The following is a 20811-nucleotide window of genomic DNA, read 5'->3' as shown; positions in this document are numbered from 1 at the left end:
TTAAATCCTTTTTCTTATTCAAGAAGAGGATAGAGATACTGATTAACTTTGGATAAATTTATTAGGAAAGTAGAAATTCAAGTAAGCATATACTCATGCATACACTTTGCCAGCTGGTAGAAGAGAGTGGGGAGAGAGGATTTAGGGGAAGGGAAAGGAAGTGATGGGGGTGAGGATTCAATCAACTGAACAGAAGGAAAGGAGAGAAAAAAAGATTTCATGACAAAAATATCAAAAGCAATTGCAACAAAAGCAAAAATCGATAAATGGATCTAATTAAACTAAAGAGTCTCTGCACAGCAAAAGAAACTATCATCAAAATGAATAGATAACCTACAGAATGAGAAAAAACTTACACAATCTATCCATCTGACAAAGGTCTAATATCCAGAATCTACAAGGAACTTAAACAAATTTACAAGAAAAAACAAACAACCCCATTAAAAAGTGAGCAAAGAACATGAACAGGCACTTCTTAAAAGATGATTTATTTTTCTTTTTAGGGCTAATCAAGTGAAACAGTGGTAGTGAGAAAAACAAAGAAAAAACTGGTTGTGGCCAGGTGCAGTAGCTCACAACTATAATCCCAGGACTTCGAGATCCAAAGTGGTTGGATCACTTGAGGTCAGGAAGTTGAGACCAGGCTGGCCAACATGGTGAAACCCCATCTCTACTAAAAATACAAAAATTACTGTGCATGGTGGCACACACCTGTAATCTCAGCTACACAGAAGGCTGAGGCAGGAGAATCACTTGAAGTCAGGAGCGAAGGTTGCAGTGAGCTGAGATCGCACCACTGCATTCCAGCCTGAGTGACAGAGCAAAACTTCGTCTCCAAAAAAACACTAGTTGTGATCAGTAATTGTAAACACTACCGCACTCGGACTAGCCAATGGTTATAATTTTTTTTTAAAGACTTTTTTAGAGGCTGGTCACTGTGGCTCACACCTGTAATCCCAACAGTTTGGGAAGCCAAGGCAGGCAGATCATCTGAGGTCAGGAGTTTGAGACCAACCTGGCCAACATGGTGAAACCCCATCTCTACTAAAAATACAAAAAAATTAGCCAGCTGTGGTGGCATGCACCTGTAGTCCCAGCTACTCGGGAGGCTGAGGCAGAGAATCACTTGAATCCAGGAGGTGGAGGTTGCAGTGAGGCAAGATCATGCCACTGCACTCCAGCCTAGGTGACAGAGTGAGACTCCGTCTGAAAAAAAAAAAAAGGACTTTTTTAGAGAAATTTTAGGTTCACAGCAAAACTGAGAGGAAGGTAAGGAGAGTTCCCATACTCCACATACTCACTGCCACACACACATAGCCTCCCTTAACAATTATAATTTTAATTTCCAAGGAAAAACATTTCATAAGGTTCAAATAAGGAACTAAATCAAAGTCTATTTTCACCAATTTTAACCTCTGGAAATTTCAGTTCTATTAAGTCATTAATTATATAATTTTTATAAATGTATTGACTATTAGAGCTATAAGGGGCAATAAAAATAAATAAATTTAATACTTATTTATTTTTTTTGATTTGATTATTTTATTTGATTAGGGCACTGGGACTCACAGGAGGAAAGTGAATTATCTAACACCACACAGGTCAGTATCTGAGCCCAGGCTTGTAACATTAAATATTAAATCATGCCAGGAGAGGTGGCTCACATCTCTAATCCCAGCACTTTGGGAGGCCAAGTCAGGTTGATTACTTGAGACCAGGAGTCCAAAACCAGCCTGGGCAACACAACAAGACCCTGTCTCTACAAAAAATTTAAAAATTAGCTGGACACACCTATACATACTCCCAGTTACTTGGGAAACTGAGGTAGGAGGATAGCTTGAGCTCAGGAGATCAAGGTTATAATGAGCTCATCACATCTACTGTACTCTAATCTAGGAAAGAGTAAAACCCTATATGTTAAAAAACAATAATAATTTAAATAAATACTTAAACTTTAAAGAAATGACATGACTGAGATTTGCTTTAAATTAATTCATTTTACTATTTTCTAGAGTTATTATCAGAAAAAAATCTCACCCAAAATACCGCTGATGTCATACCATGTCCAGTAAATCAGGACTTTGAAGTCTGTATTGCCTTAAGAATCTTTTATTCCCCTTCCTCCTCTCACTGTTTTTTATGGCCTTAAAAATGAATACTTAAAGCAAAGTGTTTACTATTTGCTTTTTGGTAAGCTGGATGGCAGTGAGTTGATCATTGCTGAAGCTGAGTGATATAGGTCCATAGGGGTCATGATATTATTCTGTATAACTGTATGTATGTTTTAATTTTCCATAAGGATAAATTTAAGTAACTCCTAAAACAATAAGGAATTTTTTTAAATCTCAAAATAAATGGCAAATCAGTCAATCTGTAATCCAAAACTGAATTACAAAACCTGCAACAGACTGTGAATAAATTGTATTTAATGTTACTCAGCCTGTGACTGCTTAGGTTTTTAAACAGTTCTCTTCGTGATTATAATAAAAGATGCATGCTTCTCATTAGACATGCTAAAACTATCCAAGTTCGGAAACTGAAAAGAATAAACAACTCATTGAATTAATTGCCATTTGAATTACGAAAATCACATTTTGGAAAAAAATTAATTCTTTAAATAAAAATGGGAAGAACTCCCTAACATGTGCATGCACAACACATGCTAACAGGTCGGCCTAGTTGTATTACATGGTGATTATAATCATCTACATAATTAAACCCCTTAAGACAAGTAGACGATTTAGCACTGAGTCAATGAAAAGAACTAGAGGTAAGCAGCTCATCACTGCAAAATGAACAATCCTAATAAATCATACCGGCTACTTTTAAAACAGGAGGGGAGGAGAAGGGCAATCTAGTACATGGCATTTAGTTGATAATATAACCAAACGCAGTATTTTTAGGGTGCTTGAGTTTAGGGGATAAAATGTAAAGCACTACGACTACTGAGTGACATCAGAATTTCACTCTAAGATAGGAGCTGAACACCAGGTGTCAGGCCTAGTCACAGGCAAAAAAGGATCAGTCAGATATGGAAAGAAGCAGAGATTAATTTAAACTAGAAGAAACTAGATAGAACTTTTAAACTTGTAGTCATCTTTCATTGACTGACGGTGTTGTTAAACTTAGGTTAGACACAGACTGTCATGAAAATAAACTGATGATGTATGTACAGTAAATAACTCAGAATGTCATTACACCTTGACAGGAATTATGCATCAAACAATGCATGTGATTGCCTCCAAAGACCAAGGCAAGGAAGGAAAAAAATGATAACATTCAATGAGAAAGTGGCTATTCTGGTTCAAAAGCAAAATCCTTTCTCACTGTTGATGCTTTCCTCTGACTCCACGAGTCAGTTTTCCCCCTCCCCAAACCTCCTGCCCCCATCGCAAACCTCCAGTGTTTACACTCCTTTGGTTGTGACAAAAGAAAGAACTCAAAGCTAAGCCTATATGAACCATGAGAATCTATTTTCTCTGAAATATGTACACCTGGTATGGGAAGTCAGTAGATTTACTCAGAGCCTTACTCTTCATAGTCCCTTCCTCTTCCTCATCCTCTGCATTGATCACCATGGTGCCCAGCTGTGACGGCAACGTGTCATCGTGCTCAATCATAGTATTGGCTCCATCAGTCATGGTGCTGGCTACTCGGACAGTGCCCATCTCATCACCCACTGCTCGAACCATCGTGCCAGAATCCATCTCATCTTCTTCCTGTAAAAGGATAAAATCTCAAATTGGGGCTAATTTGACAAAAGACTTTGAGTTTCCTGAATGACTACTACTCATCTTAATGCAAATATTTTGGGATTTAATACTTATGCAGGTCCTAAACTCACCTTCTAGAAATGAAAGCACTGCTACTTAAGCAAAGAAGACAAATTTATCCATGTGAAAGCAGTGTATCTAGCCCTAAAGGAATTCCTCCTCTACTCTTAATTCTTAATAGAGTTTTGCAACACAGATCTAAGAAACTCATGTGAACATCTTTGTAATCTCAGGTTTGTGAGGAAGTCTATAAATGTAAAACCTACATGGTAAGTATGGATCCCAGATTCCCCAAAAGGACACGATAAGCCAAGTCTCAGACCTGAGCATTCTCTCTCTGAAATAAAAAGTTAAATTGAGTAAAAGATATGGGGCAAAAGAATGAAATTTGAAAGTGCTTTAGAAACCACTGGGAAAAGAACAAGCACAGATACAGCAAACCTCTAGCATGCCTTGGTCCAGGTTAGGACATAGTTAAGCTGGAAAAGTCTCCAGCTCCAAGTTGATCCAATACATTCTACTCATCTTACCTGGTTTGGCAATCACAAACAAACAAGTATCAATGCCTGAGGTCTACAGCAATGCCTGCCACTCACTGAGTTTTCTTCATCGTCCTGGTCCACTTCCCGCTGCTGGGATTCCTGGCGTTTCAGTTTCACATCCATGGCTTCATTAATTAAGTCTCGCAGTATTGACACTCCTTTGGCACTCTTGACAAATGGGTGCTTAAAGAACAAAGTAGAAAATGCTGGAGACAGTTTACATGGGAACAGTGCCAAAACAGTACCTGGAACACGGCAAGTACTTGATAACATTTGTTGAGGCAATCAATGAATCTGATCTTTCTCTTTGCGCTTTGGACAACAGCTAAACCACACTCACTTTATAACACTGAGCAGAGCAAATTCAGTCTTTGCCCAGCTTTTTCAGCCTGGTTGAAAGGCCTGTGCCATTTCCCTCTGTCAAATCTAGAGATTCTCAATAGGGGGTATCATCTCCTGGAGGAAGTTGTATAAACATGTTGGGAGCATGTTACAGCTATCATAATGTTTGGTGAGCACAAATGGTCTGGGACACTAGCATTCTGCAAAGTACAGAACTGTTCTGCACAACAATGAACTGTGGCAGACTCTGCACATCTTTCAAATGTCTCAGGGTGTGTACACACCTTAGTAGATAATGCTAAAAACATTTTTTCAAGAGATATGCAAAAACCCCAGTGATTTGTGAGGTGATTTTAGAGAGGTGAGCTTAATGAAAAAAAGAAATTATTTAGAAATCACGGAAAAATTTCTTGTTCATTCTATTCACTGCACTGTAGCATTTCCAACTACACATTTGGGGAAAAAAGGATTTTAGTGCAAAAATGCAGTTACTGCAGAAATAGTTCCTCTACTTTTCTTAATAGAGTTTTGCAACATAGATCTAAGAAACTTATGTTTCTTAGAAAACTGTAACAGATTTTGACCCAAATATTATGCAGTCACAAAAGACATTTGAAACAAAGGTATACTGCTGAATTTCATTAATAAAAATTGCTTTAAAAGCTTTTAATATTAATATCATCCTATGTTTTTATTTTGTTTGTAGCACGTGGTAATAAATCTATGCTGTGAAAGTTACATATGGAAATTATTTTGGGGGGATTGCCTGTTGTCTTCCAAACTTACTCCAATACTGTCCCCATTATTTCTTGGCAATCCATTGTCTGTTCTCCATCATCCATCAAAGGATGTGATTTCCAAGGCCGTTGTAAGAACTCCAGATATTGAAAGTAAACCTCAAAACGTGGTCAAATTACAATATAAGAGATACATTTCCATAAAATTTTGTCACTACCCCATCCAGGTAGGAAAATAATTTGGCAATCCACTTAGAAATAAGACCCAGCTCATTTGCAGTAATATCATATTGCCTTGTTCTTTCTGCTTAGAAAATCTGTAAGATCGTATACTACTTTCTATAATCAGAGACAAATAAATGTGGCCAAATTTTTTTTTTTTTTTTTTTTTTTAGACAGTCTCGCTGTGTCACCAGGCTGGAGCACAGTGGCACAAACTCAGCTCACTGCAACCTCCATCTCCTGGGTTCAAGCAATTCTCCTACCTTGGCCTCCCAAGTAGCTGGGACTACAAGTATATGCCACCATGCCCAGCTAATTTTTGTATTTTTAGTAGAGACAGGGTTTCACCATGTTGGCCAAGATAATCTCAATCTCTTAACCTCATAATCCGTCCACTTTGGCCTCCCAAAGTGCTGGGATTACAGGCGTGAGCCACTGCACCCAGCTAGTTTCTGATTTTCTTACAGCTCTTAAATCTAAATTCATTCATGATGTCAGGCGCAGGTATCTATTTCATTATGACTGCAAACTGGGTCAGGCTAAAGTATTTGCACATTGACAGCCATATTATTTCATTATAAATTATTTTTATTTTTCTCCATGACATCATAGACAATATTGATCCTTTTTAAATTATGGGCATAAAAATGTTTTATTATCTGTGAGTTTCATTCCAGAAAAGTAACGAGTTTTTAAATATATGCATCGGTTATAAATAGGGGGCACTGGATCTGAAATGGCTACAAACCGTTGGCCTAGTCCAATTATAATAGCAGATGGTTTTCAAGTTCATACCATACTGTTTTCAATACATGTGAACATTGTTCAAAGTAACACACATTGTATTGTTTAATCATCACAACATATAAGGCAGGTACTGTATCCCCATTTTATAGGTCACAAAACTTAAAGAACAAAGGTTAAGTTACTTGCCCAAGTAACTTCACAAAGCTAGTAAATTGGGAACCAGGATTAAAACCTTGGCAATGTGACCAGAATCCAAGCTCCTAAACACTAAGCATATTGCCTGCCACATCTGACCTAGCCTTTAAGGGCCAGGCCTAGAAGTTACCTCCTCCAGGAAAGCACCTTTAGCATCTCTGGTGCAAAGAGACCCTCTCCTACCCTGAACTACAACAGTACCCACCACTGATCTTAATTCTTTGTCAGACTCGGGTAGACTTGATGGTGCCCCTGCTCTGGAATAAAAAGACTCAAGTTCTAACACTGACTGTGCTATTTACCAGCTGAGTGACCCTAAAGGAGTAAACTTCACTAAGCCTCCATTTTCTCAACTGTAAAACTGAAATAATACTCACCCTTCACAGGATCTATGTGGATTAAATGGTACATGTGCAAGGTATGTGGCACACAGCAGGTGCTCACTAAATGTCAATTCCCTTTCTCTAATCCCATACTGCCCTGTATTTTCTTGCATTGTTATCTGGTTCGATGATTTAACATTCTTTTCCATGTCTTTTCTACTCAAATAGATTCAAACCCTCCTAGAGGAAGGGAATGTCTTAAACTTCTTTTACTTTTTGAGACAGTCTCTGTTGCCCAGGCTGGGATGCAGCGGCGCTATCATGCCTCACTGCAGCTTCAACCTCCCAGGATCAATGATTCTCCCACCTCAGCCTCTCAGGTAGCTAGAGCTACAGGCATGCACCACCACACCCAGCTAATCTTTGGCCTTCTTTTTGTAGAGACAGGGTTTCACCATGCTGGCTGGTCTCAAACTCCTGGGCTCAAGCAATATACCTGCCTCAGTCTCCTAACATGCTAGGATTACAGGCATGAGCCACCACGCCCAGCCTGCCTTATACTTCTTTACTATCTCTACGTAGGTAATCTCATGGCATCTTTTGGTCAGTGTGTAAATGAAATGGAGAGAGGTGGCATCACAGGGTGATTCATACCTGCAGGAGCTGAGTGGCTGTAGCTCTCTGCTCAGGGCTCTTTACAAGACACTGTTTCACAAAATCTGTAAAGTTATCTGACCACAGCTCTGGTTTTCGGAATGTGGGAGGAGGATTTGTAGGAATCATGAAGATTGCCTGGTTAGAACAAACAAACAAAAACATGGTAAAAGAAAAGTAATGCTCCAATAAAAAATACATCTGGAATTACATTTGGAACTTTGTAAATATCTTTCACTTATTCACTGAGAAGCTCACCTAAATTCCAACAAAAGTCTAAGCATTTGAAAGTACAAAGCCTGACAGTTAAAGAACCTGATACAGCTCCCGCTTTCCTTTTCCCTCTCTCATATATGGGTCTTGATCCCTAAACCTCATAACATCAATCTAGCTTTATTATTATTTTTATTATCATTATTATTATTATTTCAGTAACCATAGTACCTTGCTTTTCAAAGTAGAAAGGCAAGACCTCAGAGTATGTATATCCTAAAGTTAACCTTGGCCCCATAGTTGTCAAGTTTCCCTGCCTTTAAAAGTTATTACCACCCCTAGATGACAGCAGTAATTACAAGGAGGTCATCAACCAGAGGTCCTAAAAATTGCAATAGAGTCATTAACCTCCAGACTAAGCTAAATCAACACAAGTGTAAGTGGAAAAAAATTTTAAATTGGCCCACTATGTTGCAGTTACATTCTACTATTTCAAAAAATAAGACTTATTTATTAAATTTCCAATTTTAAAAAAGTCATGTGTTTTGAAAAGTAAAACTCTTTACAAATAAGCAGCTTAAATTATGTTATTTAAATCTAAAATTTTAACTAGTAAATCTCCTCACTCCTGCACCCAAAAAAGAGGGAGCACTTACCTTGGGAACATGAATTAAAAAAAAAAAATTAAGTCTTTTAATAGAAGTAATTAATCAGAGAAGAGGAAGAGCTGGGGAAAGGAAGGATAGAGAGGACCACAGCGGCCCTGAGGAAGACAGGGTTGGGGGTCTTACAACAGTGCTTTGATAAGGGGTGCTGGGACAGGTAAAGCCTGGAAACTGTTAAGAGTGTGAGCACTGGAAGGGTTTTACTGGAGATGCATTCTACGGGCTCTTAACAGTCTAGAAGGAGATGGAGGTTGGAGAGTACACAGCCTCCAGATGAAAAGAATCTGAGGATCTACGAACCAGAACTTACAAATTCAAACACATATAGCAGCCAGGCAGAAGAAAGACAAAAACTGAATGAGGCTGGGTTTCAGTGACATGAGTTTAAAAATATAGTTTGCTTTCCTCTTAACACCATGATAAGAAAAATATTAGAGAAATTCTGTAATAAGTGGCAGCTAATACTTGCTGACATAACAGGGAATCACGGAGACTGATAAAGTCGAAAGCTCATACTCTGTATTAAGGAGACAACCGCTACTCAGCTCTAGTGAATGTTGACATGTTAAAATGTGGTTGCCTAAACTATTCAAAGTGAGAGAGAGAATATGTGTGTGTAGCAGAAATCAAACTAAGCATTTCTATGGCCTATGTCCTGCCAGAGGGCAATCAATACACAACCTCTAGAATGGAGAGGGGTGGAACACACTTAAATTAATTAATGACTACAACTAGAGTCAGTAGTAAGTGTATTATGTATAGTGACGCTTATGAATTACACATAATTCATTTATTCAAGTAAGCCATTGAACTAACTTATTTATTTATTTATTTATTTATTTATTTATTTATTGAGACAGAGTCTCTGTCACCCAGGCTGGAATGTGGTGTCACGATCTCGGCTCACCGCAACCTCTGCCTCTAGGGTTCAAGCAATTCCCCTGCCTCAGCTTCCCGAGTAGCTGGGATTACAGGAGTGTACCACCCCGCCCAGCTAATTTTTGTATTTTTAGTAGGGACAGAGTTTTGCCATGTTGGCCAGGCTGGTCTCAAACTCCTAGACTCAGGTGATCCATCCGCCTCAGCCTCCCAAAATTCTGGGATTACAGGTATGAGCTACAATGCCCAGCCTGAACTAAGTTTTTAATGATGATCAGTAACTAACCATCCTCCTGGCTTTCTGTCCATTTCCTTACCCTCATTGGATGGATATCAGCATAAGGGGGCTTTCCTTCAGCCATTTCTATGGCAGTTATTCCCAGGGACCAGATGTCTGCTACACAGTTGTATCCAATTTCCTGAATCACTTCTGGAGCCATCCAAAATGGTGTTCCTATCACTGTATTCCGCTTGGCCATCGTATCCTAAAATAGAAAGAAGAGAGACCAATACTAAGCTTAAAACTACTGAGATGTCCACAGAGGAAAGGTCTAGAGAAAAAGAAAAGAAAAAAAAAAAAAGACTACTGAGAAAAAGAGACTTTTCCAACAATAAAAAAATGCCTAGCACTTGAAATACCTTTAAAAACCATACTCGGGGCTGGACATGGTGGCTCACACCTGTAATTCCAGCACTTTGGGAGGTCGAGGCAGGTGGATCACCTGAGGTCAACTGTTAAAGACCAGCCTGACCAACATGGAGAAACCCCATCTCTACTAAAAATACAAAATTAGCCGGGCGTGGTGGTGCATGCCGGTAACTCCAGCTACTCGGGAGGCTGAGGCAGGAGAATTGCTTGAACCCGGGAGGCAGAGATTGCAGTGAGCCGAGATGGCACCACTGCACTCCAGCCTGGGCAACAAGAGCAAAACTCCGTCTCAAAAAAAATAAATAAACCATACTCTGAGCATGAACAAGCAGGCACAGAAGAAATCCAAATGACAAAGAAACACACAAAGATTCTCAATTATTAAAACACAAATTAAAGATTGAAAAAAAATTTAAAATAATGCTGACAGTAGCATAGAAAATCAGGCACTGAAATACAATGTTACTGCAGTATAAATTGGTACATTTTACTACACAAGTTGGTAATATTTATTCAACTTTTAAGTACTCATATCCTTTGATCCAAATCTATTTGTTGAAATCTGTCTTAGGTTCAAGTGTCCCAAACTACATGCATAAGGATTGTAGAAATGTTGTAATGGGGGAAACGAGAGGGAAAAAGACACAACTCAAATGACCATCAAAAGATAGTAAGTCAAATATAATAAATAACCATATACTGAAACATCACATTAAAAAGAAAAAAATGGAGATATATACCTTCTCCTAGCATGGAAAAAATGCACAACATACATTACAAAGCAAAAAAAAAAAAAAGTTTATAGAATTATATATAATATAGCCCTGTTTTTGTAAAAGGAAAATCATATAACAATAATAAAACAATAACCAATAGTAAAAAATGTTTTTATAGCACAAAATTTCTGGAGTAACATATACCAAACTATCAATAATAGTTACATCTAGTCAGCAGAATCATTAAAGATTTTTACTGTCTTTCCTGCATACATCTGTCACATTCTGAAGGTCTATATGAGCATATATGTGCAATGAAAACACTTAAAAATTGATATATAAAAAATAACACACAACATATCTTAGTTTGTGGCCTAAAGAATATGTGGATGTAGTCCACATTACAGCAAATAACCACCTGCATACTTTCCCAGGATGGCATGGCCCTACTGAAAGAGAACCTTCCTATAGTTCCTATGCTTCTAACAAAAGAATTTTTTTTTTAAGGGTTTTTTTGAGACAGAGTTTCACTCTTTTGCCCAGGCTGGAGTGAAGTGGTGCAATCTTGGCTCATGGCAACCTCTGCCTGGAGGGGTTCAAGTGATTATCCTGACTCAGCCTTCCAAGTAGCTGGGATTACAGATGCCCACCACCACACCTGACTAATTTTGGTTTGCATTTTTAGTAAAGACAGGGTCTCGTCATGTCGGCCAAGCTGGTCTTGAACTCCTGACCTCAGGTAACCCACCCACCTCAGCCTCCCAGAGTGCTGGGATTACAGCCGTGAGCCACCACGCCCGACAAAAGAAGGATTTTTAAACAGAACTAAATACAAAAAAGTACTTCCAATCATCATCACTGATATTCCTTCTGAAATGCCTGTGACTTAGGTTATGACAGTCGGAAGTAAATGATAGGTAATTTAAATCAATCTCATCATCAGTCCTACGTAAAAAATTAACACAGGAACTAATTTACTGCTTAGTCATTTCCTTAGCTCTGAAACTTCAACTTTGCAGGGGTGTTTTCAAATGGTGGTAGTCAAAGTTGTTTTCACTGGATTATTTCAATTAGAAATGGTTACTTGGATAGCTAGGAAGTTTTTGAAAATTAGTAAAAGTAATGAGTGTACCCTAACCCCAATTAGATTTGTATTACAAAGTTATATTAGCACAATAGCATAGCAATAAAAAATATGAAGTACAGACATTGACTATGACATGTGTATATATATCATATCATATATATGTATATATAACAACCTGTTGTATATGCCACATACATATGATATGATTTATGATTAAAATGTCATTTAAAATCAGCAAGCAAAGAATAGATTACGAAAAAAAAAGTAATGGGAATCTAGTTAGTCATTTGTAAAACTCTACACTTAAATGCCTACCTTACACTTTCACCAAAATAAGTTCAAATAAGTTGAAATTTTAAACGTAAAAAACAAAGCCCGAAGACTACTTTTAAAAAAATACATTAGATGGCCAGGCATGGTGGCTCATGCCTGTAATCCCACCACTTTGAGAGGCCAAGGTGGGTGGATTGCCTGAGCTCAGGAGTTCAAAACCAGCCTGGGCAACATGACGAAACCCCGTCTCTACTAAAAATACAAAAAAAAATTAGCTGTACATGTGATGGTGGGCACCTGTAATCCCAGCTATTCAAGAGGCTGAGGCACAAGAATTGCTTGAACCCGGGAGACAGATGTTACAGTGAGCTGAGATCACACTACTGCCCTCTAGCCTGGGCGACAGAGTGAGATTCTGTCTAAAATAAATAAGTAAGTAAGTAAGTATATTAGCCAGGCATGGTGGCATGTGCCTGTAGTCCTAGCTACTTGGGAGGCAAGGTGGGAGGATCACTTAAGCCCGGGAGTTCAAGGTTACAGTGAGCTACAATCATGCCACTGTACTCCAGCCTGGGCAACAGAGCAGGTGTGGTGGCTCATACCTCGAATCCCAATACTTTGGGAGGCTGAGGCAGGAGCTCTAGACCAGCCTGGGTAAAATACGGAGAGGCCATCTCTATAAAATATTTTAAAACTTTAACTGGATGAAGTGGCACACACCTGTAGTCTTAGCTACTTGGGAGCCTGACGCTGGAGGATTGCTTGAACTTGGGAGTTCGAGGCCCCAGTGAGCCACAGTCATGCCACTGCACTCCAACCTGGGTAACAGGGAAAGACTCTGTCTCAAAAAAATAATAAAAAATAAAAAACCATAGAATAACTGTTCTATAATGTTAAGGAGAAAAGGATTTTTTAAGCATGACATCAAAGACAGAAACCATACGATAAAAGGTAGATGGAGTTTTCTATATAAAATTTAGAAACTTCTGTAGTTTTTTAAAAAGCCATAGTCAACATTAAAAGACAACTAGTAAACTAGAAGATATTTCAACATATACAACAAAGGAGTAACAACTTTAACATAACTATTTTTACTTTTGGTGTTTTTTTTTTTTTAACTGATGTCTTTAAAAGATGCAACACTCAGCCAGACACAACGGCTGAAACCTGTAATCCCAGCCTGCAATCCCAGGCACACTGGCTCAAACCTGCAATCCTGGCATGCCAAGCGGGACAGACTGCTTGAGCCCAGGAGTTTGCAACCAGACTGGGCTACGTGGTGAAATCCTGTCTCTACGAAAACTATAAAAATTAGCTGGCTGTGGTGGGGTGTATGCCTGTAGTCCCAGCTACCCAGTAGGCCAAGATGGGAGGATCACTTGAGCCCGGTGGTTGAGGCTGCAATGAGCCATGATCATGCCATTGCACTGCAGCCTGGGTGACACAGTAAGACCCTGTCTCGTCCCCCAAAAAAATCCAACATTCAATTAGGAAAACTGACACACACAAAAATGAACATTTACAAAAGAATTTTTATAAATGGCCAATAATCAAATGCAAAAATAAGTGAACTGCTTTAAGAAATGGCAAGGAAGATACAAGTTACTGCCCATCCAGCATTAGCAAGTATGAGGGGAAAAAGCACATTTAGATACTGAAGTTGGAAACTGAAATTGTTCACTTCTAGAAGAAATTCAGCAGTATGCATCAAAACCACTTTGGCAATATACATTTACCTATTTTCTGACCCAGATTCCAATGAAAAGAAATTATCCTAAAGATTTACTCAAGGAAATGCTGCAAAATTTAGTTGCAGGAATGTTAATCACAGAGTTTATGTTTATAGTGGTGGGAAAACTCTAAGCAACCTTAATGGGCATCCAACATCCAACTATAGGGAAAGAGTTAAATAAATGAATGAAATAAACAATGAAATACCCATATTGCCACCAGAAATAATATTACAGAGTCTTGGGTAAAGATGACAGCTTGAGCAAATACATTTTACTTTCACTCTCCCTCAAAACTCACTCAGAAAGATACTAAAAGGATTATTTTTTAAGAATAAATCTACAAGAATAAGAAACAATGGGGAAAACAACCACAGCCACAAAATTTTAAAAGCTGGAGAGCAGATGGCCCAGTAGTAACTAACTGAACAGACTACAAAATGGAATCCTGAGTCAGTCACCAGGAAAACTAAGAAACAACCTGATTCTAACACCAACCCCTCCAAAAGGCTTAGAAATTGGTGGCATCACATAGAGAAAAGAGGGGTGAAAACAGACATCAAAATAGGAAGCCTGGGTTTAAAGAGTTAAGAAGCAGCTAAACACCCTAAACCCTCCTCTCGCATAAGGCAACTAGCGGGCTTCCCTTGCCCAACCCTGGCATTAGACTGGAGGTGTATTCTCTGGGGAGTGAAACCAAGGATCTCTAGACTATAGAGAGTGCAGGTGGTGTTGTGAACCAGGAACATTAAGTGAGCATTAACATGCTAACAATCCCCATGCCATCACCACTTCCCAGAAGGCTGCCAACAAGGCCTACAGCCTCCAGACAGGAGACCAGAGAGGGGCCCAAACTTAGTATTGGCGGTTTCACAACCAAACAGCTGAGTCAGATCATCTTATACTACGTTTCAGTTTATTTTAGTGAAGGAAAAAAAAAAAATCTCATCTTTTTAACAAAACAACATACGTGTTCATAGTTAATTTAAAAAGAAGTGTCAGGACACAAGATAATATACAAAAATCAATTATATATTACACTAGCAATGAACAATGTGAAAACAAAGCAAATCCATTTAAAATACTATCAAAAAGTACAAACTACTTAAAGAATGAATTTAACCAAATACATGTAAAACATGTACACTGCAAATTATAAAACGCTGCTAAAAGAATTAAAGAAAATCAGGCAGGACGCGGTGGCTCAAGCCTGTAATATCAGCACTTTGGGAGGCTGAGGTGGGTGGATCACGAAGCCAAGAGATCGAGACCATCCTGGTCAACATGGTGAAACCCCGCCTCTACTAAAAATACAAAAATTAGTTGGGCATGGTGGCGCGTGCCTGTAATCCCAGCTACTCAGGAGGTTGAGGCAGGAGAATTGCCTGAACCCAGGAGGCGGAGGTTGCGGTGAGCCGAGATCGCGCCATTGCACTCCAGCCTGGGTAACAAGAGCGAAACTCCATCTCAGGAAAAAAAAAAAAAAAGAATTAAAGAAAATCTAAATAAAATGGAAAGACAGTTTATGTTCATAGATTGGAAGACAATATTGCCAAAATGGCAATATTTCCCAGCTGATTTAAGATTCAAAACAATGTCTACCAAAATCCCAATAGTCTTTTCCACAGAAATTGACAAGCTGATTCCAAAATTTATATGGAAATACAAGGGACCCAGAATAGCCAAAATAATCTTGAAACAGAAGAACAAAGTTGGAGCACTCACATTTAACCAATTTCAAAACTTACTTCAAACTTACAGTAATCAAGACAGCACAGTACTGGTGCAAGGACAGACATATAGGTCAATGAAACCAAATCGACACAGAAATAAACTCATATATTTCAACAAAGAAAAAAACGGTCTTTTCAACAAATGTTGAAACAACTACTTATCAACATGCAAAAAGAATGAAACTGGATGCCTACCTTACATCATGAAAACTAACTCAGAACAAATTACAAAACTAAATATAAGAGCTAGAACTATTAAACACTTCAAAGAAACCACAGGAGTACATCTTCATGACCCTGCATTAGGTATTGATTTCTTAGATGTGACACCAAAAGCACAAGCCACAAAAGAAATAAGAAACTGGACATGACCAAAATTTAAAATTTTTATATTTCTAAGGACATCTTCAAGACAACCCACAGAATGAGAGAAAATATTTGCAAATCATGTACGTGATAAGGGACTTTTATCTAAAATATATAAAGAACTCTTACAACCCAACACTAGAAAGGTAAATACCCTATTTAAAATGGGCAAAAGATTTAAAGAAACATTTTCCCAAAGATACACAAATGTCCAATAAGCAGAAGAAAAGACAGTCAACATCATTGGTCATTAGTAAAATGCAAATCAAAACCACAAAGAGATACTACCTCATACTCACTAGGATGGTTATAATCAAAAACACAAAAAAGAACAGGTGTTGGCACGGATGCAGAAAAGTTAGAATTCTCACACATAGCAGTGGGAACATAAAATGCTGAGCCACTCTAGAAAATAGTCTGGCAATTCCTTAAAAAATTAAACACAGAGTTACCATGTGACCCAGCAACTCTGTATATCATATGAAAACAAAGATTCACATAAAAAACTGTACACGAATTTCATAGTAGCATTATTCCTAACAGCCAAAAAGCAGAAACAATCTAAATATTAACCTACTGAGTAAGTAAACAAAATGTGTCATAGCCATTAAGGAATATTATTCAGCCATAAAAAAGAATGAAGAATTGATGCATGTTACAACGTGAATGAACCAGAAAACATTGTTAAATGAAAGAAGCCAAAAACAAAAGGGCACATCATGTATGACTCTATTCATATGAAATACTCAGAATAGGCAAATCTATAGAGACAGAAAGTAGATTAGCGGTTGTCAACGGCTGGGGTGAGAACGGGGAGTAACTGCTAAAGGGTTCAGTTTATTTTGCGGATGATGAAAACGTTTTGGAATTAGACATCTGTAATAGATGCACAATTTTGTGAATATACTAACACTGAATTAAAAGGGTAGAAAAATTCTGCCAAGGCAGGAATTATAGCAATAAGAACACTGAAAGTCATTATTGGGTAAGTCATTATCGGTTAACCAATTACTAAAACTATTACTATGGAATAGATACTCTTATTTTAATATTATCTATATATACATATAATTTTTTTTTTTGAGACAGAGTCTCACTCTGTCACCCAGGCTGGAGTGCAGAGTGCAACGGCGTAATCTCAGCTCACTGCAACCTCCGCCTCCCAGGTTCAAGCGATTCTCCTGCCTCAGCCTCCCAAATAGCTGGGATTATAGGAACATGCCACCATGCCCAGCTAATTTTTGTGTTTTTAGTAGAGGCTGGGTTTCACCATGTTGGCCACACTGATCTCAAACTCCTGACCTCAAGTGATCCTCCCACCTCAGACTCCCAAAGTGCTGGGATTACAAGGGTGAGCCACCACACCCAATCAATATTACATTTTTTTATATAGCACAAGACGATATATTTTTTCAATTTGGTTTCCTTACTAAGATTGTGGTTTAGATAATATTGTCTGGTACTGTTTGTGTGTTAACAACAAAAACCTTTGGAGAGTCCACAAATCAAAATATTGAATAAGCTTCTGATTTATTTTAAACATCAAAGCAATTTCTGTGCTGTTACAATACCTGAGACTCCCTAACATGTCCCAGGCAGATTTATAATTAAAAAAATAAAAAATGTACATAACACCAGTTCTAAACACACACTATATTCATTCTACCACCCCAGAAAACCCCTTGATATGTAATATTGTTGCAAATTTTAGTGTATTTTAGTGTATACCTGCCTAGAACTGTTTCTATTTTTCTATATATACTTTCACATATACTTATGTATTTTATAGAACCAAATAATTCTAGACTTCTTATTTTGAAAACAAGTTTTTATTTCTCTTCTTTCACTTCCATGCACTAGTTAGGCAGGAGAAGAATCAAGAGACTGTATCCTGGAATCAAACGAAGAGATTGTTTTCGGTACAGTAACTGCCAAGTACTACCTGAAGGTTGAAAAATGATGTTATGTCTTAGTCAAGGAAAGCATCTGGACTTAATTTTTCTTCCTTTTATAAATATATTGATGTAATCCACTAGAGTAATCTACCCTTTCTTGTTTTACTTTTCATCTTTATAAAATTTAAACAAAGTTAAGCTATGTGACCTGAACTCCAGGAAAAGATCTAAAATAACCCACTGACCAGTTCTTTTGTAACCTATTGGTAGATTCTGTAACTTGTTACTAATACAATTAAATCAAGCATTATATTTTAAAAATAGGTAAATAAAAGGAACTGTTTCTCAGGACAAAACCGAAAATTATCAATACCAGTAATATTTTTACTTACTGTAAGTTGACCTGCTACCCCAAAATCTGCAAGTTTTGCATGTCCTTCTGTATTTAGCAAAATATTTCCTGCCTTGATATCTCGGTGTATTTTTCTCATAAAATGAAGGTACTCAAGTCCCTTAAGAGTTGATTGTAATATTGTAGCTATTTCATCTTCTGTTAACTGAAAAAAGAGTAAGAAGTTCAAGTTCTATCAGTTTACATCAGCGCATTAGAAAAAGGAGAAAAAATTAGATCCAAACACCTTCTTGAATATAAACAGATCTTATTCAACCTGTGAACGGCATGACTGCTTATACCATAGATACACTGACCACTCCCAAAGCTGTATTTCCATATCAGATCTCCCCTCACTCAGATTTATGTATCTGCCTAAACAACATCTCCAACTGGAATGCCTAGCCTGCATCATAAGCATAACATGTCAAAATCAAACTCTTTATGTCTACCACCTTACTCTTCTCCCTCTGATCCATCCAACCTGCTCTACTTCTCCCAGGGTCCTCCCTCTCTCAGTAAAAGGAAACTTTACTCTTTCAGTTGCTCTGGCCAAAAACCTTGAAGTCATCCTTGACTCTTCTCCATCTTCAAAATACTGTATATCCAAATACCCCCTCTGTAATCACTGTGATCCAAGTCACCATTGTGCCCTGCCTGTGCTATTCTCATGATCTCTTGTCTGGTTTCTTTGTTTCTGCCCTTGATGCTCTACAATGTACTTTCCACACAGAAGCTATAATAAAAACATAAGCCAGAGTCAAAACCTATCAATGTCCTCCTAACTCACTTAAAAGTCAGTCCTTACCAAAACTTTACATGATCTGCCTCCTAGCTACCTCTTCAACTTCATCTTCTACCACTTTCTACCTTGCTCAATCTGTTTCAAAAAGGGCTTGCTTCCTTGCTGTTCCTCAAACACTCTAAGCATACTCCCCTTTCTGGGTCCTTTCAACTGCCTATTCTCTTCATCCTGATGTCTATCCAGTTTGCTTGCTCACTTTGCTATCTGCACAAATGCCACCTCCTCAGAAAATGGAGAGGGCTTTCCTACTCCATTTCTAGCTCATTCTCTACTCCCTTAAACTACCTTGTCACTACTCCCTTAAACTACCTTGTCACTGCAGTATACTACCATCTGACATATTACCCATTATTTATCCATTTATGTGATGTCTTCCCTGTTAGAAACACAAGCTCCTAAAAATGTCTGATTTGTTTACTTTTGTTTCCCTAACACCAACAAAGTCACCTGGCACACAGCAGACACTGAAAAAAAAGTATCTGTTGAACGATGATAAATAAATGAAAGTGAGAATACTAGAAACTAGTATAGAATATCTCATCTGTCCAACACAGAATTTGTGCAGATCCAACACTAGTCCTAAACAAACTCAATCTATCAAAAAACTGTTACAGTTTCCCTTCTGACAAACAACTCAGATGTGAAATGGAGTGTGCTCTGGTGCAAAAACTATAGGATATGGGATTAGGAAGATGTAGCTTTTACTCTTGGCTCTACTTTCATGTGACTTAAGCAAGTTACTGACCTTCTCTTGGTCTGTTTCCCAATCTACAAAATAGGAATATAACTTTTCTTTAAGAGTGTCATGAAAATCAATTAATATAAGGCATCATAATTTAATACTCACGATATTATCAATCAATATTTAATAAGCACCAGGTACTGTGCTAATAATATGAAAAACAGCCAAGCATGGTGACTCAAGCCAGTAATCCCAGAACTTTGGGAGGCCAAGGCAGACGGATCACTTGAGGCCAAGAGTTCAAGACCAGCCTGGCCAACATGGCGAAACCCCATCTCTACTAAATATACAAAAATTAGCCAGGTGTGGTGGTGAGCACCTGTAATCCCAGCTACTCAAGAAGCTGAAGCGGGAGAATCACTTGAACCTGGGAGGTGGAGCTGAGATCGTGTGTATTCCAGCCTGAGTGACACAGCCAGATTCTGTCACAAAGTATACATATATATATATATATATGTATAATGGCTAACTGTTACTAAGTATTTAATCTATACTAGCACTATGTTTGTAATCTCATTTAATCCTTATAACTAAATGAAGTAGAGGAACTATTATTATCATCACCATTTTATACATAATGAAGCAGAGGCATAGACAACTTAAGTGGTTTATGCCAAGGATCAGAGAGATATTGTTAAAGCTTTCACTAAAATCCAGGCAAACACTATTGGCAAGGTAGTAGGCTAGAGTTTGGGGTACCTTCTGTAGTGGAAGAGAACAAAGGTCATCACTTGATTTGCCACCTCTTTATTCTAATCAGCTAAGCTAATCAGTTAAAGTAGCACTGCCTAATAGAAATATACTGGGAGCCACAAATATGATTTTTAATTTTCTAGTAGCCGCACTGAAAAAGGAAACAAGTAGGAGCAGTGGCTGGTGACTGTGATCCCAGTTACTCGGGAGGCTGAGGCAGGAGGATCATTTGAGCCCAAGAGTTACAACATGCAGTGACCTATGATCACACCACTGCACTCCAGCCTGGGCAACAGAGCAAGAGGAAAGAAAGAAAGAAAGAATCAATTTTGATCATCTATTTTACTTAACCATTATTTATCAAAAATATCACTCAACCATGTCATCAATATGAAAAAATTAAAAGACTTTTTAAAATAATTTTTTGGTAATAATTCTT

General features: G+C 38.0%; 1 protein-coding gene across 3 annotated transcripts in view; it reads right to left on the bottom strand.

The window, feature by feature from the left end:
* STK4 (serine/threonine kinase 4) overlaps positions 1-20811 on the bottom strand; it is a 102964-nt gene that overhangs the window by 65065 nt on the left and 17088 nt on the right. For all 3 annotated transcript variants that reach the window (XM_074406579.1, XM_003936413.4, XM_074406578.1), the window contains exons 5-9: positions 18134-18298; positions 9610-9777; positions 7536-7673; positions 4370-4498; positions 3533-3719 (exon numbers count right to left, since the gene is read on the bottom strand). In XM_074406579.1, the coding sequence (XP_074262680.1) occupies positions 3533-3719; positions 4370-4498; positions 7536-7673; positions 9610-9777; positions 18134-18298 (787 nt within the window). The remainder of the gene's footprint in view (positions 1-3532; positions 3720-4369; positions 4499-7535; positions 7674-9609; positions 9778-18133; positions 18299-20811) is intronic.

Source organism: Saimiri boliviensis, chromosome 9, assembly GCF_048565385.1.
Source record: "Saimiri boliviensis isolate mSaiBol1 chromosome 9, mSaiBol1.pri, whole genome shotgun sequence".
NCBI classification, from domain to species: domain Eukaryota; kingdom Metazoa; phylum Chordata; class Mammalia; order Primates; family Cebidae; genus Saimiri; species Saimiri boliviensis.
Note: the sequence above shows the minus strand (reverse complement) of the source record. Positions and strands in the feature narration are given on the sequence as shown.